The sequence below is a fragment of the Mustela putorius genome, unplaced genomic scaffold, assembly GCF_011764305.1.
Source record: "Mustela putorius furo isolate JIRA1106 unplaced genomic scaffold, ASM1176430v1.1 tig00537350_pilon_pilon_pilon, whole genome shotgun sequence".
Taxonomy (NCBI): Eukaryota; Metazoa; Chordata; class Mammalia; order Carnivora; family Mustelidae; genus Mustela; species Mustela putorius.
In genome coordinates, this window is record NW_025422471.1 from 22,317,215 (window position 1) to 22,343,647 (window position 26,433).

The 26,433-nt window shown below is 36.8% G+C and overlaps 2 protein-coding genes across 11 annotated transcripts in view; both read right to left on the minus strand.

Annotated features, from left to right (window-relative positions):
* The window catches only part of CMYA5 (cardiomyopathy associated 5), an 89,030-nt gene extending 87,158 nt beyond the window's left edge, over positions 1-1,872 (minus strand). The window contains exon 1 of one of the 2 annotated variants that reach the window (XR_001181932.2): positions 1,446-1,872. Coding sequence is in view for 1 of the 2 variants with exons in the window: in XM_004766808.3 (XP_004766865.1) it covers positions 1,446-1,594 (149 nt within the window). In the remaining variant the exon portion in view is untranslated. The remainder of the gene's footprint in view (positions 1-1,445) is intronic. The other variant, XM_004766808.3, reaches the window with a different exon arrangement.
* Positions 1,873-4,343: 2,471 nt separating this feature from the next.
* TENT2 (terminal nucleotidyltransferase 2) overlaps positions 4,344-26,433 on the minus strand; it is a 67,820-nt gene continuing 45,730 nt past the window's right edge. For all 9 annotated transcript variants that reach the window (XM_004766811.3, XM_013063686.2, XM_045074459.1 and 6 more), the window contains 4 exons: positions 21,497-21,633; positions 14,223-14,314; positions 7,585-7,664; positions 4,344-5,806 (listed from right to left, as the gene is read on the minus strand). In XM_004766811.3, coding sequence (XP_004766868.1) covers positions 5,732-5,806; positions 7,585-7,664; positions 14,223-14,314; positions 21,497-21,633 — 384 coding nt within the window. In that variant the 3' untranslated portion in view covers positions 4,344-5,731. The remainder of the gene's footprint in view (positions 5,807-7,584; positions 7,665-14,222; positions 14,315-21,496; positions 21,634-26,433) is intronic.

Consider the following 26,433-nt stretch of genomic DNA (forward strand, 5'->3'; position numbering starts at 1 on the left):
TCCCACAGGTATCTTCTCTTCCTTTTCCTTTCCGCATCTCCTGACTACTCTCTAAAGCCCAGGTCATGCCCACGGCCGAAGCACTCATAGATCTACATACTCTCCTCTGAGCTTCCGCGGTATACACGATCTTCCTCCCTCCGCCGCTCTCATTTATGTAGCAGAGAAACTCATGCTCCCCATTTGCTCTCTTAACTTCTTCCATAAAATCCTTGAGGGCAGGTATGTGCCTGCTTCCCACTTGGCAGTTATGAGGTAAATATGGGACCAACAAGGACGCCTGGGTGGCTCAGTGGGTTGAGCCTCTGCCTTCGGCTCAGGTCATGATCTCAGGGTCCTGGGATCGAGTCCCGCATCAGGTTCTCTGCTCAGCGGGGAGCCTGCTTCCCTCTCTCTCTGTCTGCCTCTTTGCCTACTTGTGATCTCTGCCTGTCAAATAAATAAGTAAAATTAAAAATATATATATAAAGATACGGGACCAACATTCCAGAGTTCTAAACTGACTGACCTTCCTCTTCATCAGTGGTACTCTTTGGGCTATTTCAACTTCAGCTCTGCGGGCTTTGGTTGCACAGAACTTTTGAGTAAGAGGGGCATTCTGAAATGTTGCACATTCTTCTGTCACCTACAAAGCCATTCTACTGATATTAATAGATGTACCCCAAAGAGAACGTGGGAAAGTAGAAACAAATCCAAATAGGAGATGAGTCCTACTATTCTCATTTTAGGGCCTATATGAAGGCTGGGAGATGGAAGAGGTAGGAGACTCGTATTTTTATACAGTATTGCCTAATTGTAATCCCATTCATTGAAACATTGATATTTGGAACCAAAAAAAAGCAGGATTTTAAGAAGAGGGGTTATTGAAACTCGTGTTTTTCTCCAAGTAATTTACGAGCCTCTGTACCAAATTAAAGGCCTTATACAAGCGACCCAGTCCAGGTTGCCAGAGACCTCCAGTCAGTCATCTGAAGGCTCTAGAGCAGCCTTCTCCCTCTCCACCCCCACCTCATATCCCCTTCTCTTCCCGCTCAGACTTTTAAGATTGTTCCTAGGCCTTGGGCCCAGTGTAAGCGGTTCAGCACATTTTTGCAGTTAGGCAGGACCCTAAGTAAATCCCCAGTGATAAACAAGAGCACCAAGTCACAAGTTGCTGGGCGGAGGGGGGAGGAGGGAAAAGGAGGAAGGGGGGCGGTAATGAACTTTGCTGCTGCAGGCGGGCCTGTCACTCCAGCTGACAGCAAGCACCTTCACCTTCAAGTTCCTTACCAAGGCAACACCCCCTGAGAGAAAGTGCTTAGCCGGGAGGAAATGCTCGCTAGCGCTGAAAAAAGAAAAAGGCGTGCGGCGTCTCCCAGCGAAGCACTTGCCCTCGAGGCCGCTTTTCCTGGCCGGCGGCAGGTCGAGCGCTCGGGCCGTGGCCTGAGGAGAGTGGCGCACGCTACCTGGCGTCCGGCTCCTCCTCCGACTCCGCGGCCGTCTCGTCCTCTTCGCTCTCCGACTCCTCGTCGCTCTCCAGCCTTCGGGGGGCCTCCTCGTCCCCGTCGGAGCCGAGGGGGCTCTCCGCGGCGTAGGTGCTGTCGCTGCTCGCCATCGTGCCTCTGCCGGGCCGGAGCCGGAGCTGGAGCTGGAGCCGGAGCCGCCCGCGCGCGCCTGGTGTTCTCCCTCTGACTGCGTCTCTAGCCCCGGCCCGGCCCTGCCCTGCCCCAGCGGGCGGCTCGGGTTCCCGTCCCCGGGGGCGGGCTAGCCCCGAGACTTTAAATAGAAGGCGTCAAAGTTTCGCCACCGAGCTTATGGGGCCCGGGCTCAGCGAGTTCTCCTCTTCCCCCGCGTCTGCCAACTTCCCCCACGCGGCCCTCCCCGCCCCAGTTGAGGCTAATCCCCGGCGGCCCTTGGGGCAACTCTTGTTCACCAAGAAGCGGCGGCAGGCTCCAGCGGCACCAGGGAGCTGAAAGGAGGAAAGGCACCCAGACCCCGCCTCTCTTCCCTCCAATGTGGCTTTGCTAGGTTGTATATTTGGTGCCCAGCTACTTGATGGCCCCTTCATCCCAAACAAGTAACTACTCCTTACTGAGCAGAGCGCTTGTTAGTGCAGGCACTCTGCTAAGGGTCTCCCTTTCATGACCCCCTCACAATTCTGCTGTGGTACGTTTAACTGCAACCCTGGTTTTCGAGATCAGAAAACTGAGGCTCAGAAGAGCTTGACAAGCCAACTGGCTCAAGGTCTCTTGCCTAGTGTAAGTGGTCCAACGGGAAACAAATCAAGGTCTGCCATTTTCAAAGTGCAGTTTTCAACCTTTGTTCCTTATTTTGGTCTCCTTTTGTGTCTGCAAATCAATTAATTGTATATTCTCTTCTTTAGTGGACTGTAGACTATGCAGCCACGGCATTTTTTTTTTAATCTCCCCCAAAAACCTTCAAGAGAAATAATTTTCCTCACTTTGGCCAAAGTCTAAGTTCTGTCTGAAACTTGACTCAAAGGCCCCAGACCTTGGGTTGGATCAGAGCCTGCCCAGTGCTTAAAAGCCCTCAATGGCTTCCCTATGCTCAAGGACTAAAGCCCAAGCTCCTCAGAAAGATGAACACTGGGTAACAACAGCCCACATTAGTCTGGTTTCTTCTTTAGAAGTCAGGATTCCCAACATTTATCAAGTCACACCATTGTGCCTTTATTTACACAGTTCCTTCTGCCTGAAAGGTTTTTCCAACCTTAATTTACCTGGTGACTCTCCATTGATCCAAAGATCACACCTTTCTCTGAAAAAGCCCAGGTTAGGTTCAATACCCCTTTTGGGTTCCATTATCCTATATTCAAATCATGTTTGTGTTTTTTTGCCTCAGTACACTCTATAAATTTGTTACTCATCTTTTTCCACACCATCCCCATCTCTTACAAGCCCAGAAGCAAGCAACGTGCTTGGCAGAGAGTAGACAATGTTGCCTCAAGAAAACAGGACCAGACCTGCTCAGTACATAGAACAGGTAGAGATATATTTATATGAGAATGATTTCATGGCTAGAATAGCTAACATTTATTTTTAATTATAGTAAATTCTATTCACAATTACTAAATATGATGAACGTAAGTTCACCAGTTACACTAGCTTGCATGTGTACGTTAAGTCTGTGAGCAAAGAACTGCAGATAGTTCAGATACAGTACAAAAGTATTGGCTGGTGTGTATGAGAAGGGAAGACAGAGGAGTCCAGTCTTCCAGTTCATTAAACCAGGCTCAACAAGTTATCTTAACATGAGCTAGGCTTATCCCACTAGTAATCCCAAATGACTGCTCACCTAGGACAAAAAGAATTCAATCGTTGTGGGAACCTGTTAAACACTAATCAAAACTACAGGAAGCTGCTGTATATTCCTTCCATTTAACTCAAAATTTCTTGGAAACACTAATTTAAGTTGAGATTTATTTGCAAAGATCCTAGTTCAAGCCAATCCAAAATTTAGAACTGTAGTACAGATTACATATTTTTAACTTTTTAAACACTACCTTCTTAACAATGCATGCAAATATATAGAAATGGCCACATCAGTACAAACAGTAAATGTATTATTCACCGCACAAATAAGTAATTCAAACTGAAAATAATTTAAACGTCTAAAAAATTTCCTCATATATTAATAGCCCACTTATCTGACATATTTGTCTACCACAAGGTACATAATCTTAGGCTCCAGTCTATTTAGAAATGGGTATAAATTTATTAACATTAACTTCTTTATGTGTTATAGCAAGACAGCTAAAAAATAGCAGCAGTAAGATGATGGGGGGAAGCATGCCACTAAGCACTGAAAAAACAGTGACAATAAGAGTCCATACCACTGTAAATGAATGTTAGGGCTTTCTTAGGAAAAGTCCCAATACTGTAGAGGCAGAATACCCTGCATGCTTACATATCCCTGAGAGCTACACAGTATTACCAGAGTATGAGGAGTGTTTTTTATTGCTTTTAATGATGATATCAAGTCATCACTAGAATATTAATTATACTCAATAATTCTGATAAAGTTGCACAGTGTATATTTTAGGAAAATTTCCCCCCAAAAGGAACTGATGTGTAATGTAAAGCTCAACTGCTTCAAAAATGTTAAACATGAGTAATCTAAAAAATTCACCTATGTGGAAAGCTTCATTCCTAATAATGCCAGAGAAATAGGGTACTGATGCAGCTAGCTGGCTTAACCAAGAATGAACTCAAATCCAAGATTATCTGTATAATCTATATCAACAAGCATAAAAGTCAGATTCACTTAGTTCTAGATGGTAACTACAACCTCAATCTCATCACAAAAGTAAAGACTAGCACAGAAAAAAAAAACCATGAAAACAATTTCTATATATAAACTTTATTCCATATGACATCGTACAAAAATTTAAACTTAAAGAAGAAAATGAAAATATGCACCTTTACAAGTCAAAGAAAAGCAAAAGTCTTAGCATTTGAATTGGTCTGCAAAAAACCTAAATACATTAGAGATACAAATTGTACTACAGCAGGTGTAAAAGAAGTTGTACATAGTCTTTCTGAAAAAGTTAAAATTGTTTTCAAGATTATTTTTCATATTTAAATGTACAGGCACTGACCAATTTACAAATATTTACATCAACCAAAAAAACCTTAATAAACACTGTAGCTTTTCTTTTAGCAGCCACCACTACTTCTTCATATGGGAAAAAAATACTAAAAAAGTCATCTTTACAAACATTAAGCTTTTATTTATAATAATTTTATGTCTTACCTAAAACATTTCATAGTGGCTTACTGCCTAAAAATTCCAGTTTAGATTACAATCCTATAATTGTATACAGAAAAAGTCTGATACTGTCAATAGGATATAATCTCAACTTTGATCTTTCAGTTTCTGTTGCTTCATGTCACAGGGAAAATAAAAGGCAAGAAAACATGAAATAAAGTAAAAGTGCACAATGCACTAAACTATCATAAAGCACAGGGGACTTATAATCTTTTCAAAATGTCTACAATGAACTAATTCTTTAAAACAATTTACTAACTGCTGAACAATACAGAGTTAGTGCTCTTATTACTACAGTGCAAAATGTACTGTTTTTCAACAAAAAATTTAAAGCAATCTCAAGAGTACATCAAAAATACGTGAGGTACTAATGAAATGCTAATACAGACACACCTGAAGCCTCAGTCTATCCTGGTGAGTCAAGTGAAGACTAAAGGCAATTGTCCAGTATTTCACGCCTCTGCAATGATTTCAGTGAAATAAGAGATTTCATTTTGCTTCAAGTAACTGAATAACTGGCTTGAATCTTCACTTTACTAGAACAGACAGGCAACAAACTATCTATTGTATGTTATAGGTTAAATATGTATTAATCAGTCCCTTTCCAAAATTCCACACATCTCTTCAGTATTAGCATGTGGTATGTTAATTGAAGTTTTATCAAAAGACTTTTATTTGTTCAGGTAATTCCCCAAAAAAATATTTTATCTGATCTCCTGAAAAGTCATGCCATAATATTACTAATCAATGTAAACATTTTCAAAAATACATCTTTAAATCAAAGGGTTTTATTAGGAAATGTCATAATAAAATATGCAATCTTTATATAAGTATGTCCTCTTAAAAATAAAACATGAAAACAAGAACAATTAAAAAGAAACCATGATGGAGGTAAACAAAATGCATTATGATGTTACCATTGTTCTTTATTTCTCAGAAGATTTTATTAAGAAATAGAGGCCAGTTATCTTTTCAGGACAGGAGCTCTTAAAGGTAGTATACTGTTCAAATCTCTCTTGTTTTTCAATCTGTGCCAAGACTGAGAGAAAGAAAAATCATTCTTAAAACATAAAATATAAGTGGAACAAAAGACTGAAAAGAGAATGTTAACAGTGGTTAACCAAGAGGGCCTAATACGGAAGGACAGCTTATAATATGATACACTTGCATTTTTAATTATCACCAAAATAAAGTCCACTTGTATGTCTAATGAGAAAGTATTCCTCTGAAATGACCTTCATAGTTCGCTGATCTTTTTCCTCATTCTTAAAACATAAAATATAAGTGGAACAAAAGACTGAAAAGAGAATGTTAACAGTGGTTCTGTGGTAAAATTGGGGTAATTTTGGGGTAAAATTGGGGTAATTTTTTTCTTCGTGTTTTTATCTCCCAAGTTTATTTCTGTCATCAGAAAAGAAAATGTCATTTTAAAACGCTACACCTGTGTGATTCCAATTCATTGAAGAAGAAATGGACAGAGAGGTGGTACAAAAAGATATAACTGACAATTTTAACATTTATTCACAGATTTAAACTATTTCATCTATAACAACAAGGTAATCTAGACAAAACCTCTGGGTCTGAGAAGGTGTGAGAAAATTAATTATTTGGTTGACTAGTTTGCACCTAGTAAGCTTTTCTAATCAAAAATAGTATTATGGAAAGAGTAAATCTCTAATAAACCACTTTATACTTTTGAAAAAGAAGAGTAAATGTAACTTGGAAAAGAAAAATAGAAAAAACTAAAATTCTTATTCACAGGCTAAAACTCTGGCTCACTACTTGCTGAGTGCGTATCTTCATAGTTTATTCACACTTCAGTTGTTCAACTGACTGAAAGTATTGGTTTTATAGCTAAGCAACCCTAAATGAAAGCTCACCCATCATAATGAAAGCTTACACATCAACAATACAGCAGTGCTATTTTTGAGTTCTCAATTTGTTATGATAGACAAAAATATTCCCTCTTGGATATTTGTTTTGCCCTGCAGAATTCCATTAATTTTAAATTTTCTAATCTGGCTGACAACCAAGAGGGCCTAATACAGAAGGACAGCTTATAATATGATACACTTGCATTTTTAATTATCACCAAAATAAAGTCCACTTGTATGTCTAATGAGAAAGTATTCCTCTGAAATGACCTTCATAGTTCGCTGATCTTTTTCCTCATGAAGCATTCTTTCCTATATGTCTCATAGTGTATATTTCCATCGATGTGTTTCTACACTGTACTGTGGAACTCCTTGAAGACAGAAACCACACCTAACAAAACTGCTGAGGAATCAATTCACACTATGGACTAAAGAGCTAAGCAATAAACAACAGTTTATATACATATGGCTGAAGTGTATATACACAAAATGTGTGTATACAAATACATACATTGATTTTTTTTTTTTTTTTTTACTTTCTCAAAATATAAGCAAAGATAAAAAGATGCTCAAATTCACTGTTACAGTGGGGTATGCAGAAGAAAAATCATGGAACATCAGCTCTTTTCTAAAGCTACACTAAGTTCCCTGAAATTTTAAGGAGAGAAATTAGTCCAACAGATTTCACTCACTCATTCTGGGAGCTTAACTGGCTCACTAAGGAAATGCTTACTTCCATCAAAGCGAAAGCCATGTGAACGAAAACAGATTTCTCTGAAGGAAAAGCATACCTATCTATCAAGTAATAAATTCCCTATTGTGCCACACTAATGATTTCTTAACACAGAAACCAAGGCTACTCTGTCCTATTATAAATATTTTTTTCATTTTCAAACCATACTATTCACTAATGTTTCTAGAGTTAATCTGAAGCATAATTTACCTTCAAAAACTGATCCTTGATCATGTCAAATTTCTGCTTTTCATGCACAGCTCTGGCTGTATTTGTCCCATCAAAAGGTTCTGCAATATTAAATGTACATATAAACAAGAAATTACTAAAATCAGGTCTTTATATTAGGTAGAACTATATGAAACTGCCAATATTTGATAGTTTTTAATAGCAACTGCATATTGTGAAGCCTGATCTCTTAATAGATATATGATATGCATATAAAAATAATTTTATTATGAACTATCTAATAAGGTAGATGGAATTCAAGTGAGAGGATAACTAAAAACAAAGTCATCAGCATATATATGTTAAGTCTAAATCACAAAAGTGAGTAAGATTTCTGAAGAATCAGAGGGGATCAAGGACCTATCCTTAAGCTAAGGAAAATAAAGAATAAAGAATTATCAGAAAGAATTAGACACTGTACACAAAAAAAGTGGTCATGTCAAATAATATAGAAAAGTAATTTAGAAGATATGGTGCATATATACAACGGAGTATTATGCCTCCATCGGCAAAGATGAATACCCAACGTTTCTATCAACATGGACAGGACTGGAGGAGATTATGCTGAGTGAAGTAAGTCAATCAGAGAAAATCAATAATCATATGGTTTCACTTACTTGTGGAGCATAAGGAATAACACAAAGGACACTGGGAGATGGAGCAGAGAAGTGTTGGGGGATATCTGGGAGAGTCAAACCATGAGAGACTGGGAACCTTGAGAAACAAACTGAGGGTCTTGGAGGGTAGGGGGTGGGGGAGTTGGGTAAGCCTGGTGGTGGGTATTGGTATTATGGAGGGCACGTATTGCGTGGAGCCCTTGGGTGTCATGCCTAAACAATGAATGCTGGAACACTGAAAAGAAATAAAATAAAAGGGAAAAAAAAAGACCACAGATTTGTACTGCAGGAGAAAGGGGTACCTCTGAAAGTACAGGTTTAATATTCATGAGGATAGAAAACAATGCAGTTATGGTGTAAGTAGGTGGTTTAGAAAAGGATACAGTTAGTACAAAAACATGCAAGAGAAATTTGGCAGAAAAAGGAGAGAGAGAAACAGGATAGCAAGCACAGAAGACAGAAAGAGAACAAAGGAAAAATTTACATGTGTGTGTGTCTTCAACATTACCTTCCACATCTTCATCCCCAACCCACTAACTCTTCACCCACAAGTTAAGAGAGAAGAGCCCATATGTAGACATTAGGAAACTATCTATATGAGAAGACAGGTAAACTGAGGATGGTAGTGAGAAAAGGAAGATAACTAAAGACATTAAAATGAGATAAGATGGCTGAAATCATGCCGAAAGTAGGTTAAAATGACTCGAGTTTAAGAATTTTGGCACAGGGGGCACCTGGGTGGCTCTGTCTGTTAAGCATCTGATTCTTGACCTCAGCCAGGTCTTTATCTCAGGGTCGTGCATTCAAGCCCTACGTTCGGTGTGGAGCCTTCTTTAAAAATAAATTAAAAAAAGAATTCTGGCACTGTAAAAGAGAAAAAAAAAGTACAAGAGCCAGTAGAATCAAGAGTATTTTTTAAGGATGATCTATGTGTGCTCTAAAGATGAAAGAGAATATGACTAGAGAGAAAGGAAATGAAATGTAATGGAGGGGAAAGGCCTGGAAAAAGTGTGGAAGAATAGGAAATCTGATGAAGCGGTTAACTCCAGATTTGTCAAGTAATTTAAGCAGGCCCATAAAATACCGTGTGTGTGTGTGTGTGTGTGTGTGTGTGTGTGTGTCTGTGTGTATTTGATTGCTTAAGAAGGCTATTTTTAAAGGAGTTTATTGTCACAGTATATGATACTTTGTTTTACTGCACTTTATTGCACTTCACAGATACTGTGGGCTTTTTTTTTTTTTTTAAACAAATTGAAGGTCTATCGCAACCCTATGTTGCACAAGTCTAGCAGTGCCATTTTTCCAACAGTATTTGCTCACTTCTTTGTCTCTATCACATTTTGATAATTCTCATAATATTTCAAACTTTTCATCCTTATTTTATCGGTTACAGTGATTTGTGATCAGCCATCTCTGAGGCTGTTATTATAATTGTTTATTATTATAATTGTTCATTAATTATAATTGTTCATTATTATACAATATCAATTGTTCATTATTATAATTGTTCATGGGCTAGGAAATGCTGTGTGTGTTCTGACTGCTCCACCCAGTGACCACTGCCCCATCTGGCTCCCTCTGCTCCGGCCTCCCTATTTTCTCTGAGACACATCAGTATTGAAATTGGGCCAATTAATAATCCCATGATGCCCTCAAAGTATCCAAGTGAAGTGAAAGGAAGAGATGCACATCTCTCACTTTAAATCAGAAGCTAGAAACGATTAAGCTTGGTGAAGAAGACATGTTGAACACCAAGACAGGTCAAAAGCTAGGCCTCTTGGACAAGTTAGCTAAGTTATGCATGCAAAGAAAAAGTTCCTCACGGAAATGAAAAAATGAAAAGAGCTACTCCAGTGAATACATGAATATGAAAGTGAAACAGTCTTACTGCTAATATGGAGAAAGTTTCAGTGGTCTGGATAGAAGACCAAGTAGCCACAACATTCCCTTAAGCTAAAACCTAATTTAGAGCAAGGCCCTAACTCTCTTAAATTCTCTGAAGGCTGAGAGAGGTAAGGAAGCTGTAGAAGAGAAATCTGAAGCTAGCAGAGGCCAGCTTATGAGGCTTAAGGAGAGAAGCCGTCTCTATAACATAAACGTGCAAGGTGAAGCAGCAAGTGCTGATGTAGAAGCTGCAGAAATTTATTCAGAAGATCTAGCTAAGATAATTCCCAAAGATGGCCACATTACACAACAGACTTTCCATGTAAATGAAACAGCTTTATATTAGAAGATACTGTTTAAGATTTGTATAACTAGAGAGAAGTCAATGCCTGGCTTCAAAGTTTCAAAGGATAAGAGAACTCTTTTATTAGGGACTAATGCGGCTGATGACTTTAAGTTGAAGTCAATGTTCATTTACCATTCTGAAAATCACCTTAGGGACCCTAAGAATTTTGCTTTAGCTATTATGCTTGTGTGCTATCAGTGGAACGACAAAGCCTGATGACAGCACATCTGTTTGTTTACAACATATTATTTTAAGACCTACTATTCAGGGGCGCCTGAGTGGCTCAGTTAGTTAAGCAACTGCCTTTGGCTCAGGTCATCATCCCAGAGTTCCAGGATCAAGTCCCGCATCCGGCTCCCTGCTCAGGGAAGAGTCTGCTTCTGCCTCTGACCTTCTCTTCTCATGCTCTCTTTCATTCTCTCTCTCAAGTAAATAATATCTTTAAAAAAAAAAAAAAAAAAAAAAAACCTACTATTCAGAAAAAAAATTCCTTTCAAAATATGACCGCTCCTTGACAAGGTACTTGGTCATCCAAGAGCTCTGATGGAGATGTACAATGAGATTATTGTTTTCATGCCTGTTAACACAATATCCATTCTACATTCTGCACCTCATGGATAAAGGAGTAATTTTCAAGTCTCATTACTTTTGTTTTTTAAGATTTTATTTATTTATCTGACAGAGAGAGATCACAAGTAGGCAGAGAGGCAGCCAGAGGGGAAGGGGAAAGCAGGCCCCCTGCCAAGCAGAGAGCCCGATGTGGGGCTCGACCCCAGGACCCTGAGATCACAACCTGAGCCAAAGGCAGAGGCTCAACCCACTGAGGCACCCAGGCACCCCTCAAGTCTCATTACTTAAGAAATATATGTTGTAAAGCTGTAACTGCCACAGATCATGATTTCTCTATGGATCTGCGTAAAGGCCACTGAAAACCTTCTAGAAAGGATGTACCATTCTAAATGCCATCAAGAACATCTGTGACTCATGGGAAGAGGTCAAAATATCAGCATTAGCAGTAGTTTGGAAGAAGCTTATTCTACCCCTAATGGATGACTCTGAGGGGTTCAAGACACCAGTGGAGGAAGTAACTACAAATGTGGTAGAAACAGAAAGACAACTAGAATTAGAAGGGGAGTTTGAAGATGTGGCTGAGTTTCTATCATCACATGATAACACTTGAGTGGACAGGACCTGCTTCTTAGAGATGAGCAAAAAAAGTGGTTTCTTGAGACAGAATCTGCTCTTGGTGACAATACTGAAAAGAAAACAAAGGATTCAAAGAATTAAGGATATTACATAAACTGGGTCACCTGGGTGGCTCAATGGGTTAAGCCTCTGCCTTTGGCTCAGGTCATGATCTCAGGGTTCTGGATCAAGCCCAGCACTGGGCTTTCCACTCAGCAGGAAGCCTGCTTCTCTCCTCCCCACCTCTGCCTGCCTCTCTGCCTATTTGTGTTCTCTCTTTCTCTGTCAAATAAATAAATAAAATCTTAAAAAAAAAGAATACTACATAAACTTAGTTGATAAAGCAGGGGCAGGGTTTGAAGAGGACTGACTCCAATTGTGAAAGAAGTTCTACTGTGGGTAAAATGCTCTCACATGCTACAGAGAAATCATTTGTGAAAGGAAGAGTCAATTGATGCAACAAACTTCACTGTTGCCTCATTTTAAGAAACTGCCACAGCCAACTCAACCTTCAGCAACCATCAACCTGATCAGTCAGCAGCCATCAATACTGAGGCAAGAACCTCCATCAGCCATACAACTTGTTGAAAATTTAGATAATGGGTAGCATTTTTTAGCAACAGCCTTATTAAATTAAGATATGTGCATTATTTTAGGTATAAAGCTATTGTGTACTTAATAGACTACAACATAGGGTAAACATAACTTTTATATGCACCAGGAAACAAAAAAAAATTCATTTGACTCACTTTATTACGTGAGTAATAAATTAGTACTCACAATATATCCAAGGTATGCCTGTGTTTTTTAATAGCATAATGCCATATGCCAAGCTACTGGATCACATCACACACAGCACTTTACAAGTATTTAATATTCAAAAGAATGCAAGTAACTAAAATAATATACACCCACTATGCAATTTAACAAACCAATCACCAAAGCAGGAAATTTAATTTCATATTCACAAACTCTTAAGATGTTGCATATAATCCAAGATTAAAATATTCTTAATTTGATGTTTTCCTACAAACCCTGAACTTAACACTTTATCCTTTTTTACCTTAAGGTTTACAAAAGTCTTCAATTTAGCATCTGTAAGAATAATTTTACTTATTGAAGTCAATTTTGCACCAACTCAAAGAAATATTCAACTACATGTAAATTAATTTTAGAAAACAGATTATCTTCAGGGCATTTAATTTTTAAAGTAAAATAAATTTCTATTCATAAAAATCTAACTTGCATTAAATATCAACATTTTAATTTTAAAAAAACTCGTTTTTTTTTTTTAAGATTTTATTTACTTATTTGACAGAGAGAGAGAGATCACAAGTAGGCAGAGAGGCAGGCAGAGAGAGGGAAGCAGGCTCCCCACTGAGCAGAGAGCCCAATGCGGGGCTCGATCCCAGGACCCTGGGATCATGACCTGAGTTGAAGGCAAGAGGCTTTAACCCACTGCGCCACCCAGGCGCCCCTAAAAGAACTCATTTTATCTTTTTTTTATGAATTTGATTTATTTGTCAAAAAGAGCAAGCAAGCATGAGCACAAGCAAGGAGAGCAGGAGACAGAGAGAGAAGCCGGCTCCCCACCAAGCAGGGAGCCCTATGTTGGGCTCCATCCCAGGACCCTGAGATCATGACTTGAGCCGAAGGCAGACACTTACCAAGCTGAGCCACCCAGGTGCTCCTAAGAACTCAATTTATCTTTTTTTATTTTTTCAAGATTTTATTTATTTGACAGACAAAGATGACAAGTAGGCAGAGAGGCAGGCAGAGAGAGAGGAGGAAGCAGGCTCCCTGCTGAGCAGACAGTCTGATGTGGGGCTTGATACCAGGATCCTGGGATCATGACCTTAGCTGAAGGCAGATGCTTTAACCTACTAAGCCACCCAAGCGCCCCAGAACTCACTTTATCTTAATGTAAGAACCATCACATGAAGATATTTTTTTTCCACCTTCAAGTCATGAAATTAAGTTTCAAACAACTACAAGCAGGAGGGATGCATAAAGACTGCCCAAATATTATGAACTAGAAGATTAAATGCCTAAATTCATATTGATTATTTTTACAGCTAAAGAATTACTTTTAAAAATTAAATGAAAATACTCAGCCATCAAAAAGAATGAAATCTTGCCATCTGCAACAATGTGAATGGAGCTAATCAGAAAGAGACAAATACCATATGATTTTATTCGTATGTAGAATTTAAGAAACAAACCAACATTCGGGGGTGGGGGGAGAGACCAACCAAGAAACAGACTGCTAACTAGAGAACAAACTGATGGTTACCAGAGGGGAAGGTGGATAGAGAGGAACGGGTGAAATAGGTGATGGGGATTAAGGAGGGCACTTGTAATGAGCATCAGGTATTGTATGAAAAGTGTTGAAACACTAACTTCTACACACTATAACTGGAATTTTAAGTAAAAAGTCAGAAGAAAAAAAAATTTTGTAACTAAAAGACTTGTAAGTCAGAATATAAATGTATTAATTTTAACTGAAATACGAACTGAACTTGTTCAAGTAATTCTCTTAGTACCACGGTGGTAACAAGATAGTAAATGAGTAGCTGCGGAAAATCTACCTTCTACACAGATATATTTATTTCTCCATTCAATACCATCAGGCCTGGGAATGGCTTTGGCTTCACGAACTGAAATCATTTGACTGTTCCAGCTACAAGAAGAAAACATAATTGTGTTAACTATTTTCTTAATTTTCCCTTTTACTGTATTTATTTATTGTATTTACTATATGTTACTAAGTTCCACTCTTATTTTCTCACAGAATACTGAAATTTGCCTTGACCCTCAGCACCACAATCCCTATTCCCCTTCTTTTTTCCTTACAGCACTTACATGCTAACAATGTGCTTATTTAGTATGTTACTGTTTATTATTTATCTTGCCCAAAGCAGAATGGGAGCTCCAAGATGCTGATTTATGTATTTTTCACTGTTCAAATAACTGCTCAGTATAAAGTAGGCATTCAATACATATTTATTGAATAAATGAAGTAATACGAATAAGCAAAAAATGTAAAAACTATTTTCACTGTTAGCACCGCAGTAAGGATTTTTTATTTGTTAAGAGAGATGGAATCTTGCGTTGTTTTCTGGTATCATTAAATAATTGTTCACTGCATGTCCACGTATGGTTTGGGATAAAATTTTACAATTACCCAAGCGAAGCCAGTAGATGCTGTTTTAGGAAAAATTAATACTCTATGAAAACATACTGTTATTGTTTTATATCAGATGTAGCTATTAACCGTAAAGTTATATTCAAGTAAACAATTTTTTTCTCAGCATGCCTGAAGGTAAACTGTTCAGTCTTTAGTATGCACTAACCTTACATTCTGTTTTTTAAAACTTTCTTTACAATTATAATAGCTATGCACAAGTACAATTATCTTTTTCTCAAGGAACACTGTAAAACATATGACCATTCAGCTTGTATGCAAGAGACAAATGAGTCTGGGAAATAGTTAAGGCCTTTTTGTTTGTTTGTTTCAGCCATATTTACCTTTGTCCCCATTGCAGTAATAATAGAAAGGCCAAGGTTTGGGACCTTCCAACTCCAACACTTATCTTACCCTTCCTCTATAATCAGATGAAAGAACCCCCCCCCCCAAAAAAAACCCAGAATCCCGAAGAATTGAGGGTCCAATATGGCATTTCTTTCTGAAAAACTGATTAATCTCTATCTTAAATATGCAAAAAAAAAAAAATAAAACCCACACTGCATCTTGTGAAATTTGATAATTGAAAAGGATCCTCAAAGTATGATTTTCTATTTTTTCTTATGAGGAATACAACTTAGAAATACTTTGCAAAGACAACCTTAAGTTCTTTAAGAATCGTATCAGAATTTATGCTTTTTAAAAATTAAGCGGGTTATCAAGGAGAAACAGTTTTTAATTACAGTAACATGTTTTAGCTATCTCATGTAGAGCAGCTCCATTAGTATAAACTCCAAAGAGAAAAGAAGTACACTGCTCTGTAGGTGCAGGCAGGTGTGTTTCCAAAATTTTTTAAAAATAACAATGTAAGGGTACCAGGCTGGCTCAGTCAAAAAGGAACAAGCAACTCTTGACATTGGGGTCATGAGTTCAGGCCCCACAGTGGGTACAGAGGTTACTTAAATAAAGTAATAACTACTAACAATAAAATAAAATAAAGTAACAATGTCAAGGGGAGAGTTTTAAAACCACATGCCCAAACCAAACATGATCACAGCAGAATTATGCTTTGTACTACTTTATACCACTTAAGAGATGTATCACTAATAAAATTAACTTTTTTCTTGAGACCACTTGTTTCTCACTGAACTTATAGGACAGTTGAAATCTGCAATAAAATTAAAATTGGAAAGATTATGTTAAAAAGGGATAGACCAGTTTTTCCTCAGACAAGCTTAGAATCCTGTTGTTAAATTATAATTTTTAGTCTCTTAAATCAAAGAACTCTCCTCACCACCATACCTATGTGAAATCCAATCCTGAATTTTTATTACATGTCAATACTTGGATCTAAACTGGGTCACAGAAACATGTAACATACCAATATTCACTTTATCATCCCTGAACAGGTATCATTTAAGCTTCAACCTATAATCAACCCAAATAATGTAATTACTTAAGTGACTCTATCACCTGAAGTACTTTACAGAGAAAAAAAATATGTATTTTTAAAATCACTATTATTTGGACTGATTCAATCTATTGCATTTTCAAAGCACTTTTAAATATTTCTAAATTACTTAGTATCTGAAATCATAAAACCTGATATACATAACTGATATATACTACTTTTACTCTTCGAGGTGAATTTAAATGTAGAATTTCTAAATGGCAATTTAAAAACATTTTCCCCATATATTTCTTTCTTTAAAACAGACAGGCCCCAAATCAAGCCTTTTATTCATACCATATTTTTCTACCATAATTTGTTTGCCATGTAAAAATCTGTTATTATTACTCAATAACTAAAATGTAAAATAAGATACAGTCTATAGAAGAGAAATGTATCAGAAAAGAAGAGCAGATACAGGGTTTAATTTAATCTAAAACAGATTTGATAATATATGACACTCTTTTGAATGTAAAACTGGGTTTACCAACCCTACGTTGGTAAGGTATTTGCTTCTTTTCTTCAGTAATAATAATGGATTGCTACTGATCTATTAACTCTCTTCTAGCCATTCTTTTTGTGACTACGTATTTATTTCAAAATACTATACTTACTTACACTAGAACATAACAAACAAAAATTGAAGTCCTGTAAAGAAAGTCAAAATTATGGGTCTGAAAAATCTGAAATATATGTGACTACATATATTAAATAAGAGTAGCCAAATTAAGTGAACAAATATATACAGTTTTGCTTTATTAAGGGCTGGGAAGCAAAAAGAAAATGTTGTCAGGGCTTTCAAAATTCATAAGCAAACAGAAAATTCTGCTCTAATCCCAGAGTTTTGTTTTATTCTTCTGCCTGATCCTTTCTTCTACCTAACCCCTTAAAAGCTGGTGTCCATCAGGGCCTTGCCTCTCTCAATCCTCTTCTAATGCTATAGTACCCCTCCTAGGCTTTAACAATCTCTTTCTTTCCCAAATCCTTTTCTCCAGCTCTGACCTTGCTACTAAGCTCTACAACAACTGTTGCAACTCACAATTGGAAACTGCCGCTGGATGTCCTACATGCATCCCTATGTACACATTTTCAAAACTGAATTTAATATGTTCGGTCCATGGTCAGTTATTAAAATCACTTGCTTGCATACCCACCCCCCACCCACAACTCTCTTATGCTTCAACTTAGTTGGCTGAGATACAACCATAATTAAATCCTTGTTTACTTCAGTCCTTTCCCCTGCAGCTCAACGTGGCTGGAGAAAAATAAGCAACCATACTGACCTTTAAATTCATGTTAACTTTAAATTCACTTTAAATTCATGATGACTTAGCTCAAAAGGACCCTAAATGCTACACCCACCAAACATACTGTATTTCCATAGTTAACTCACTCCTTTACTCTCCTACAGGACAATTCATACTTTGCCTCACTTTTCAAATTTCCTCCCTCACAATCATCCCCAGGTGATGGCCATGCTCTGTTTCACTAAAAAAACCTAAGGCAACCAAAAGTTTCCACTAGCTCCCACCACATCAATTCATTGGCATTCCTTTGAATCCATATACTCTGCTTTTTCTTATTATTATTAATACATCATCTGTTCTCCATTCCACTTGTGCTCTAGATTCCAACCCTTCTTAATTCAAAGAAGCACACTATTCAACAATTTACTTTTTCTGGTATCATCAATTTTGCCATCAAGATAGGTTATTTCTCCTTTCTCAAAACAAAAACTCAACCCCACTTAACTCTCCAATCTTTACTCCATTTTTTCTGCTCCCTTTTACAAGTATATAAACTCTACATATTACTAGTGTCTATACACTACCCTATCTGTATTTAATTTGTCCCTGTTCACTCTTGAGCCACAACAATGATGCTATTTATCCCAGTTTTTCCACAGAAATTGCCCTTGACCAGGGCCCAGTGGCGTCCACATGGACCGACATTGCAAAGGTCATCTTTTTGTTTTCATCTTGTACTTGATCCATCAAAAAATGTGACAGAGCTAATCATTTCTTCCCCCTTGAAACATTTTTTCCCTTCCAATTCCAAGACAACATATTCTATTGGCTTTCCTCCTATCTCAATGATCCTTCCTTTTTAGACTATAAATTGCTTCCTTCTTATCCCTAACCTCATGTATATACTAAACAATTTGTTTATTGTCTATCTCTCCATGCTACAATACATACTACAAGGTAAGCCCCATGAAGACAGAGACTTTTGCCTATTTTGTTAATTGCCATATTCCTGGTGCAGAGAAAAAAAAAGCTTGATATATAGTAGGCACTCAATGATTTACTGATTAAATGAGAGGGAAAAAAATCAGAGTAAGAAAGGAGATAGTCAAAAAAATTGAGCCTTTGTAACTTCCTTCTTAAAAAATGTATTTAAGTATGTAGGCATCCATTTTTAACGTAAGAGATAAGATCTGCAGTAATGGCATGTGATTAGGAATCCAGGGAATATACAGGATTACAAAACAGGAAACCTTTTAAGGTTCCTAGAATCTGTAGTACCTAGGTGTCTGTAAGATATTTAAAACTCAAATTTTATTTTGTTTAGTTAAAATACAAAATTATTACATTCTGATGTTATTTTTTCCTAGTTTCTGTGAGCAACCTGATCTTTTTTTTATTTATCAGTTCCCTGCTTCCAGGCAGTTCTAGAAGCCTGGCTTCATTTTAAGAATTTTCAGCAGCAAGAGTTAGGAGAAAGCGGTGAGTGAAGTAGGTAAGAAAATCCTAGTAATTTTTAAATGGCCATACAAAATTTCTGCAACACTTATACCATATACTCAAGCATCCCTTTAACAGGCACTTGGTTCTGTCTTTGAGTAAAGAGAATTTTTTAAAATGAATGTCTCAAGGTTCAGAAGAAAATCTTACAAACATTTCTAACAGCTGCCAGAATTCCTTTGCACAGCACCAAGTTCACTGCCATGACTACATTCTTGGCAGTGCTCCCTATAGTCAAATTTCTGAAAAAAATCTGGTATTAAACAACAGTACACTTCACAAATGTACTGTATGATCAAAGAAAAGGTGTCTCCTAAATCATCTATCATTGTGATAACAAATGCATCCAAAAGTTCAAAACATCTTTTTAAGTCTCAGCATCCTAGCCAGTATCACTGGCACAACTAGCTAGTTTCTGCTAATACTAAACTAATCCACAAACCTGTCCATCTTGTCATTTTGTTTCAGTCTAACAAAGCAGCTGACTTTCAAGGCACTGGTAACTAGATGCTCTATTCCTAACCTATACATGGTAGAAATATACCTTTTTCTATGAATCCTTTTCCCTATTTGCAAACTTCCCTAATTTACAATAGAAAAGACAATGCAGATATATTCTAACAATTAAGAATGTAGCTTTGAGGGCACCTGGGTGGCTCAGTGGGTTAAGCATCTACCTTCGACTCAGGTCATGATCTCAGAGTCCTGGGATCGAGTCCCGCATCGGGCTCTCTGCTCAGCAGGGAGCCTGCTTCCCCCTCCCTCCCTCTCTCTCTCTCTCTGCCTGCCTCTCCATCTACTTGTGATCTCCCTCTGTCAAATAAATAAATAAAATCTTAAAAAAAAAAAAAAGAATGTAGTTTTGGAGTTAGACCTGAGACTGAACCTCAGTTCTCTCACTATCGAGCTGTACTGCCATCGGTAAGTTTCAAGTACACCAATTGCCTAAGCCTCACAAGGGGTTACTGAGGATTAAATGAGATAATACATAGGAATCACTAGCATACTGTAGGTCCCTAAGTAAATATTCATGAAACATCAGCTATTGTTACTGCAGCATCATACAAATCTTGACTCTAGAATAACCTTTATAGTCTTCTGTTCCATGAAATCTTTTCACCTTATAAATGAAGGCTCCTTCCTTTTTATCCTTGTTGCCTGGATATAAACTCTGGTCCTAAGCATCTAAACTCTGGTCCTAAGCATCTTTAACGATGATTATTATAACTTCATTCTTACTGAACTATTTTCCACCAGCACTTTTCCTACTTTTTTTCTTAACCTGATTCAGTAATTTTTAAGTCATCTTAAGGATCTTTGCAACATGTCTATAATCTTACCCTCTGCTTCAAAATTATTTATTTATAGCATGAATTTTTCCAGTACCCACTCTATAGCACTGGGTTAGATAATGGAGACACAACTGTAAACAAAACAATCTGGTGAAAGATTTGCATTGAAGAATTTAAGCAACATTACTTCCTTCATGCTGTATGTTTCAAATCGTCTCTTATGAGTCAAGTTTCTTTAGAGTTATTGCATCATAGCAAATAAGGCAATACCAATCCTACAGTAAAGTACCATAGTTATGAGTATGAATTTTACAGTCAAAACTATCAGAAATCCTCCCCCTGACTAGCTGTGTGATCTTAGGGCACCTCTTTACCTCTCGCCATATATGCTTCACTGGTAAAATGGGCATGATATAACATCGTATCATATGGCTATTATGTAAATGAGAAAATACATATAATCTGTTGGGAACAGTTTTTCCCAGCTAGTAATTACAATGTATAACAAAAGTTATTATTATTCCCCCCTCCAAATCTTTTCAAAATGGTACCCTGTGGTTATTGTACCCTCCTCCTCTAACTCTGTAAAATTCCTAAGTCCTTTCTCTTCCCCCCTCCCCTTCAAGCTTTTCTAAATTGATCAGAAGAGCTGCAATTCCTAAACCCACTCTATCTGGACTTCTAGAACTCCCTTAGGAACGTTCAGTTAAGTCCAGTCTAATTATACACTTAGCCTTCCAGTTACATAACTCAGAAGAAAGGAAAATAAAAGGAAAGAGTATTCCTTGATTTTTATGTACTAACAACTATTCAGATAGATCTGTTTCCAAGTTTGTCTTAGCTGTGTTTTTTACTATAACTTCCTAAAAGCAGGTGCTTCAAACTATCCAACACCGATCCAGGGTCAACACAAAGATTTATTTAGGCCCTATTATGAAAAGAGGGAGCTAAACATAAGACAGGATCACTACTGAAATCAACTAAAACTGGGCTTACTGAACTATCATTTTTCATTAGATAGGAATATAAAAATCTATTTAGTTTCTAATAATTAATCATTAGATATTTAATTTTATAAATTATACATTTCTAGACAAGTTTGTAGCACTGAAATGAACAAGTATAGTTTCTAACCAAAAGTGTAGCATTCACATATGTAAATGAATAAAACACAATCTGATGTTTCACTTACTCAAATTCTGTAGCATAATATTTAAGAAAGCCCAGTAAGAGGTCCCCAAGATTTGATTCATTCTTTGAGAGGTAAGGAGGAACATTACATGGAGCTTGATGTACAAGGTGCAGCTGTATAGCTGGACTAAAAGATTCCTGTCAAAAAGAAAAGGGGGGGAAATATAAAGCCATTTAAACATACACTAAAAACTTTCAAATCCTGACTTAATGCTCTCTGAAGAAGAGAAAAGAAATCTTTATGTTGGCAGTTTGGAAATTTGAAGATTTTCTTCCACTAAAGATTTCACCGGGATTTGCAGTATGCCAGAAAGTACCTACAAAACTAAGATATTCTAAACCTTGGCTGAGGTCTATCACTCATTTAACCAAGAGCCTACAGTAGCAAAAGATTTTTTAAACTCATAAACAAACCTTCACTGTACATACCAAGATTTCATCAAATAACACATTTCTTTATACATGTTCCTCCTTCTTGAGTGCCTCTACAAGGAACAGCAGGCAATATCAAGAGCAAGATACAAGCATTTTCTAACTGGCACTTAAAATTTCTCCTAGAGGCCATAAAAGTGACTAATATGTGAATAGCACTTACATCAATTTTAAGATTTTTAAAATTTTGTTTTATTTTATTTTTGTATTTTGTATCTTAATGGGAAGAGATGACAGACATTCAACAGGAACTGAACTTGAAAAGACAGAGGGCAGGGAAATGAAGAAAGAAGGAATCTGAGCAGCAAGCAATATTCAGCAAACTTTTGCCACAATATTCATAAGGAAAGGTACTGTTTGGTTGTAATCCACACCTAAACAAGACTTAGAAAGAATACTAATGGGTACTTTTTCTTTTTGCCTAACCTATGCCATTCATTTTCATTTACATAAATATTCATTTAGATAAATCCTTCCTCTATTCATTTAGATAAATCCTTCCTCTACCAGCAGTACGTTCTGGCTCTAAAACATACTAAATGGACTACAGAGATTCTCAAATAATACATATCCAAATGTTAGAAAACACTCTTTTTAAGGTAATTTGCACAGTTGCCCCTAAGATAGCTTTCTACATTACCATTCACCACCAGAGTAATAACAGATTTTTTTTTTTTAAAGCAACTGGTTAAGGGGTGATAGCTTAAGGTTCCCAAATACTTAATAAATCAACCTTGGGTATACAGATATCAATTCAATTAGTAATCCAACTTTTAAAAACAGAGGCTCCCCAAATAACTAAACTGTAACAGAGAAATAGGGTAGTGCATCTAGTTAAAGGCAATCCTCAAAATCAGCAGGAAAAACAAAAGAGCAAGAAAATAAAAAATTCCCTCCCTGTCCTATTATCTACAATTCTATCCATAATTTTTAACTACCAAGAAGTTACTGCCTTTCTTTCAGAAGACAACCACAGTTCATAAATTTGACACTCCTAAACTTCGGACTTTCCCTTACACTTCTAGCAGATTTAGTATTATAAAATGAGACTTAAGTAGAAATCTAAATTGTCTCTAAGACTAGAGGGAGTTAGGAAAGAAGTCTCAATTTATAATAAAGAGTGGAAGCAGAAGGAAGAGCAAATGTACTGCTTCTACCACCCTTTGTTGGAAAGCATTTTAAAATGTAAAATTTCAATATTATTTTCTGGCTAATCAAACAAAAAGGTATAACCTAAGTTCAAATAACAAGGAAAAGAGAAGTGGGTCACTATTTAATAACTTCTGCTCTGAAAGCTTCTTACTAATTTTGACTTCTATGACATACCACAGTAAGTATTCACTTTATTAACTGATGCTAAAATAAAGGAGTCATTTTCTTAAAACTGTTTAAACCTCTTTTAAAAAAATTTATTTTGTTAAATAATTTAAAGAAAAAAGATGAGCAATTGTATATTAACATTTTAGAGTTGTGAGACCTACTCTACTAAAATGGTGAATGACTCTGAACCAACAATTTGACTAGTCTCCTCTTAGTGCCACTATTCTTTTACAAGGTCATATACAGAAAGGGCCATGTCATATATACCAGAGGAAAACTGAAGGAGAAAGCCAAACTTAAAAAAGAAAAAAAAGGGGGGGGGGCCGAAAAGATGCTACAAGTTAAAAGAAATTCCACCTAACCATCAGAAATCCCCATTTTTGGTAATCATTAATCTCAGAAAGATTTTCTGCTTTAAGAAAAATTTCATCAAAGAATTTTTTTTAAAGGCAGTTCCCCTATTGCATATGTATTTAAGAATAATATACATTACTTTGGATAGGATATGGCTGGGCAAAACTTAAGCTAACATATTAGAAAACATATAAAGACCAATCCAAACGACAAAGAAATTACAACCTAATTTTTTAAAGATTTTTTTTAAGGTTTTATGTATTTATTTGACAAAGAGAGCCACAGCAAGAGAGGGAACACAAGCAGGTGGAGTGGGAGAGGGAGAAGCAGGTTTCCCACTGAGCAGGAAGCCCAATGTGGGGCTCGATCCCAGGACCCTGGGACCATGACCTGAGCTGATGGCAGACGCTTAAAACGGAGCCACCCAAGTGCCCCTTATTTTAGAGAGAGGGAGTGGGCAAGTGGGATGAGAGGCAGAGGGATAGAGAGAGAAAGGAAGCCAACTCCCTGCATTGAGCTCCACACTCAGCTCAGAGTCTATTTGTGATTCTCTCCCTCTCTGTCTGCCCCTTCTCCTTTGTTTGCACACACGTACAAACTCTCTAAATAAATACTCTTTTTTAAAAAAAGATACACACCTTAAATGAAGGATGACTATTTCCTAAACTCCAAGCAAACAAAGTTCCACGCTATTCTAACAATATGAATTATTAGGCCCTGGATATAAATGTGTTGAGGAAAGTCTCAAAGAAAAAGATACCTGATATGGAGTACTAAAGCAGAGCTCTGACTGAACAGAGAAAGGGCTAAATGATATATTGAAGTTCTACCAAGATTTAACTGTATGCAGACTACCACTAATCTGGTAATAACATGTTAAAGACTGATCATTAAATTCTTTAAATTATATTTGCTTTTAAAGTTTTTGATAGCTTTTTTTGGAAGCTTCTAAAGTTTTGAAATCAACATAAAGTAGAAGTACTATAATGAAGTGGTTACGAGCATGAGCTTAGGAGTCAGATCTAGCTTTGAAACCTATTTGCTATATGAACTTAGTCAAGTTACTTAGCTTTCCTAATGTTCGGCTTCTTCATCTATAAAAAAATAACTACTCATAGAACTGTAATAAGGATTAAATGATATACTGTATGTAAAGCATAGCAGCAAGAATATTACCTATATATTAATTATTTAGTATATGCCAGGCATCATTATTATAACTGTACCATTCACATAATAATGCAGTATGGTTACCTCCTGAAATAATGTATTATTTCAAAATTAACTTCCTTATAACTTTTAACATTTAAGTAATATCAACTTTTTTTTTTTTTAAAGATTTTATTTATTTATTTGAGAGAGAGACAGTGAGAGAGAACATGAGCGAGGAGGTCAGAGGGAGAAGCAGACTGCCATGGGGCTGGGAGCCCGATGTGGGACTCGATCCCGGGACTCCAGGATCATGACCTGAGCTAAAGGCAGTCGTCCAACCAACTGAGCCACCCAGGCGCCCTCAACTTTATTTTTTTAAAAGGAATTTATTTATTTATTTGACAGAGATCACAAGCAGGCAGAGAGGCAGGCAGAGAAAGAGGAGGAAGCAGGCTCCCTGCTGAGCAGAGAGCCAGACATAGAGTTCAATCCCAGGACCCTGAGATCAAGACCTGAGCCGAAGGCAGAGTCTTTAACCCAGTGAGCCACCCAGGTGCCCCAAGTAATATCAACTTTAAAAGATGTTTTTTATCATTAAAACCGACTTCACCAAAATTTTTACATTTGTCTTTTCAAAGATATTCATTTATAGCCTTGTTTTACATAACTAAAATCCTTCAACATGTTATATGCATTTTAAAACTAAAGAGTTGCTATATCTCTATGTGTATACATATGTATATATGTAAAATTTAATATACTTTCAATACATAGCTGCACAGAGTAACTCTACATTCTCAGAATTCCTAATCTCACAACCATAAAGATGGCTTTCTGGAATATGAAGATACTGTTAGGGAAACAAACAAATATAAGCTATCTCAATAATCGCCACCTAGCATGAATCTAGGTAAGTCTCATAATATGCTCACATTAAAATAAAGATCCTTGGCGCCTGGGTGGCTCAGTGGGTTAGGCCGCTGCCTTCAGCTCGGGTCATGATCTCAGGGCCCTGGGATCCAGTCCCGCATGAGGCTCTCTGCTCAGCAGGGGGCCTGCTTCCCTTCCTCTCTCTGCCTGCCTCTCTGCCTGCTGTGATCTCTCTCTGTCAAATAAATAAATAAAATCTTTAAAAAAATAAAATAAAGATCACTTTATAAGCTTAACCTAAGTATATACATTTAAACACTCTCAACTTCATTGTTTTAACTCAATAGTTAATATTCTATCACTCATGTTGCTTTTTTAAGTCAAAAGAATTAAGTAGTAATAATAATGCTACATTATGATAAAGCTTTTGAAGACAAAGATATGGGTATAGTCTTTCATTCTTTTCTTTCCTAATTTAGTATTCTAACTGAACTCAAACACCATACCCATTTTTAAAATATATTACCATAAATTTGAGAAAATATGAAAATAACTTTAAAAAGCATAATACACTGAATAAATGTTATTCTATTCAAAGTTTTTATCTTATTTCTTAATTCTATTTAACTATATTAGAGAAGCTCAAAATTTAAAAGAACCTTGTTCCCTTGTAAAATAACAAAGTTTTTTTTTGGTCACTATAAAGTTTTAAGTCATTCTCAAATTTATATAAGCTAAAATTCTAACATGTTCTTAAAGAAAGGTAAATCTGTACAGGAACAATCAGATACATACAAACAAAATGTAATA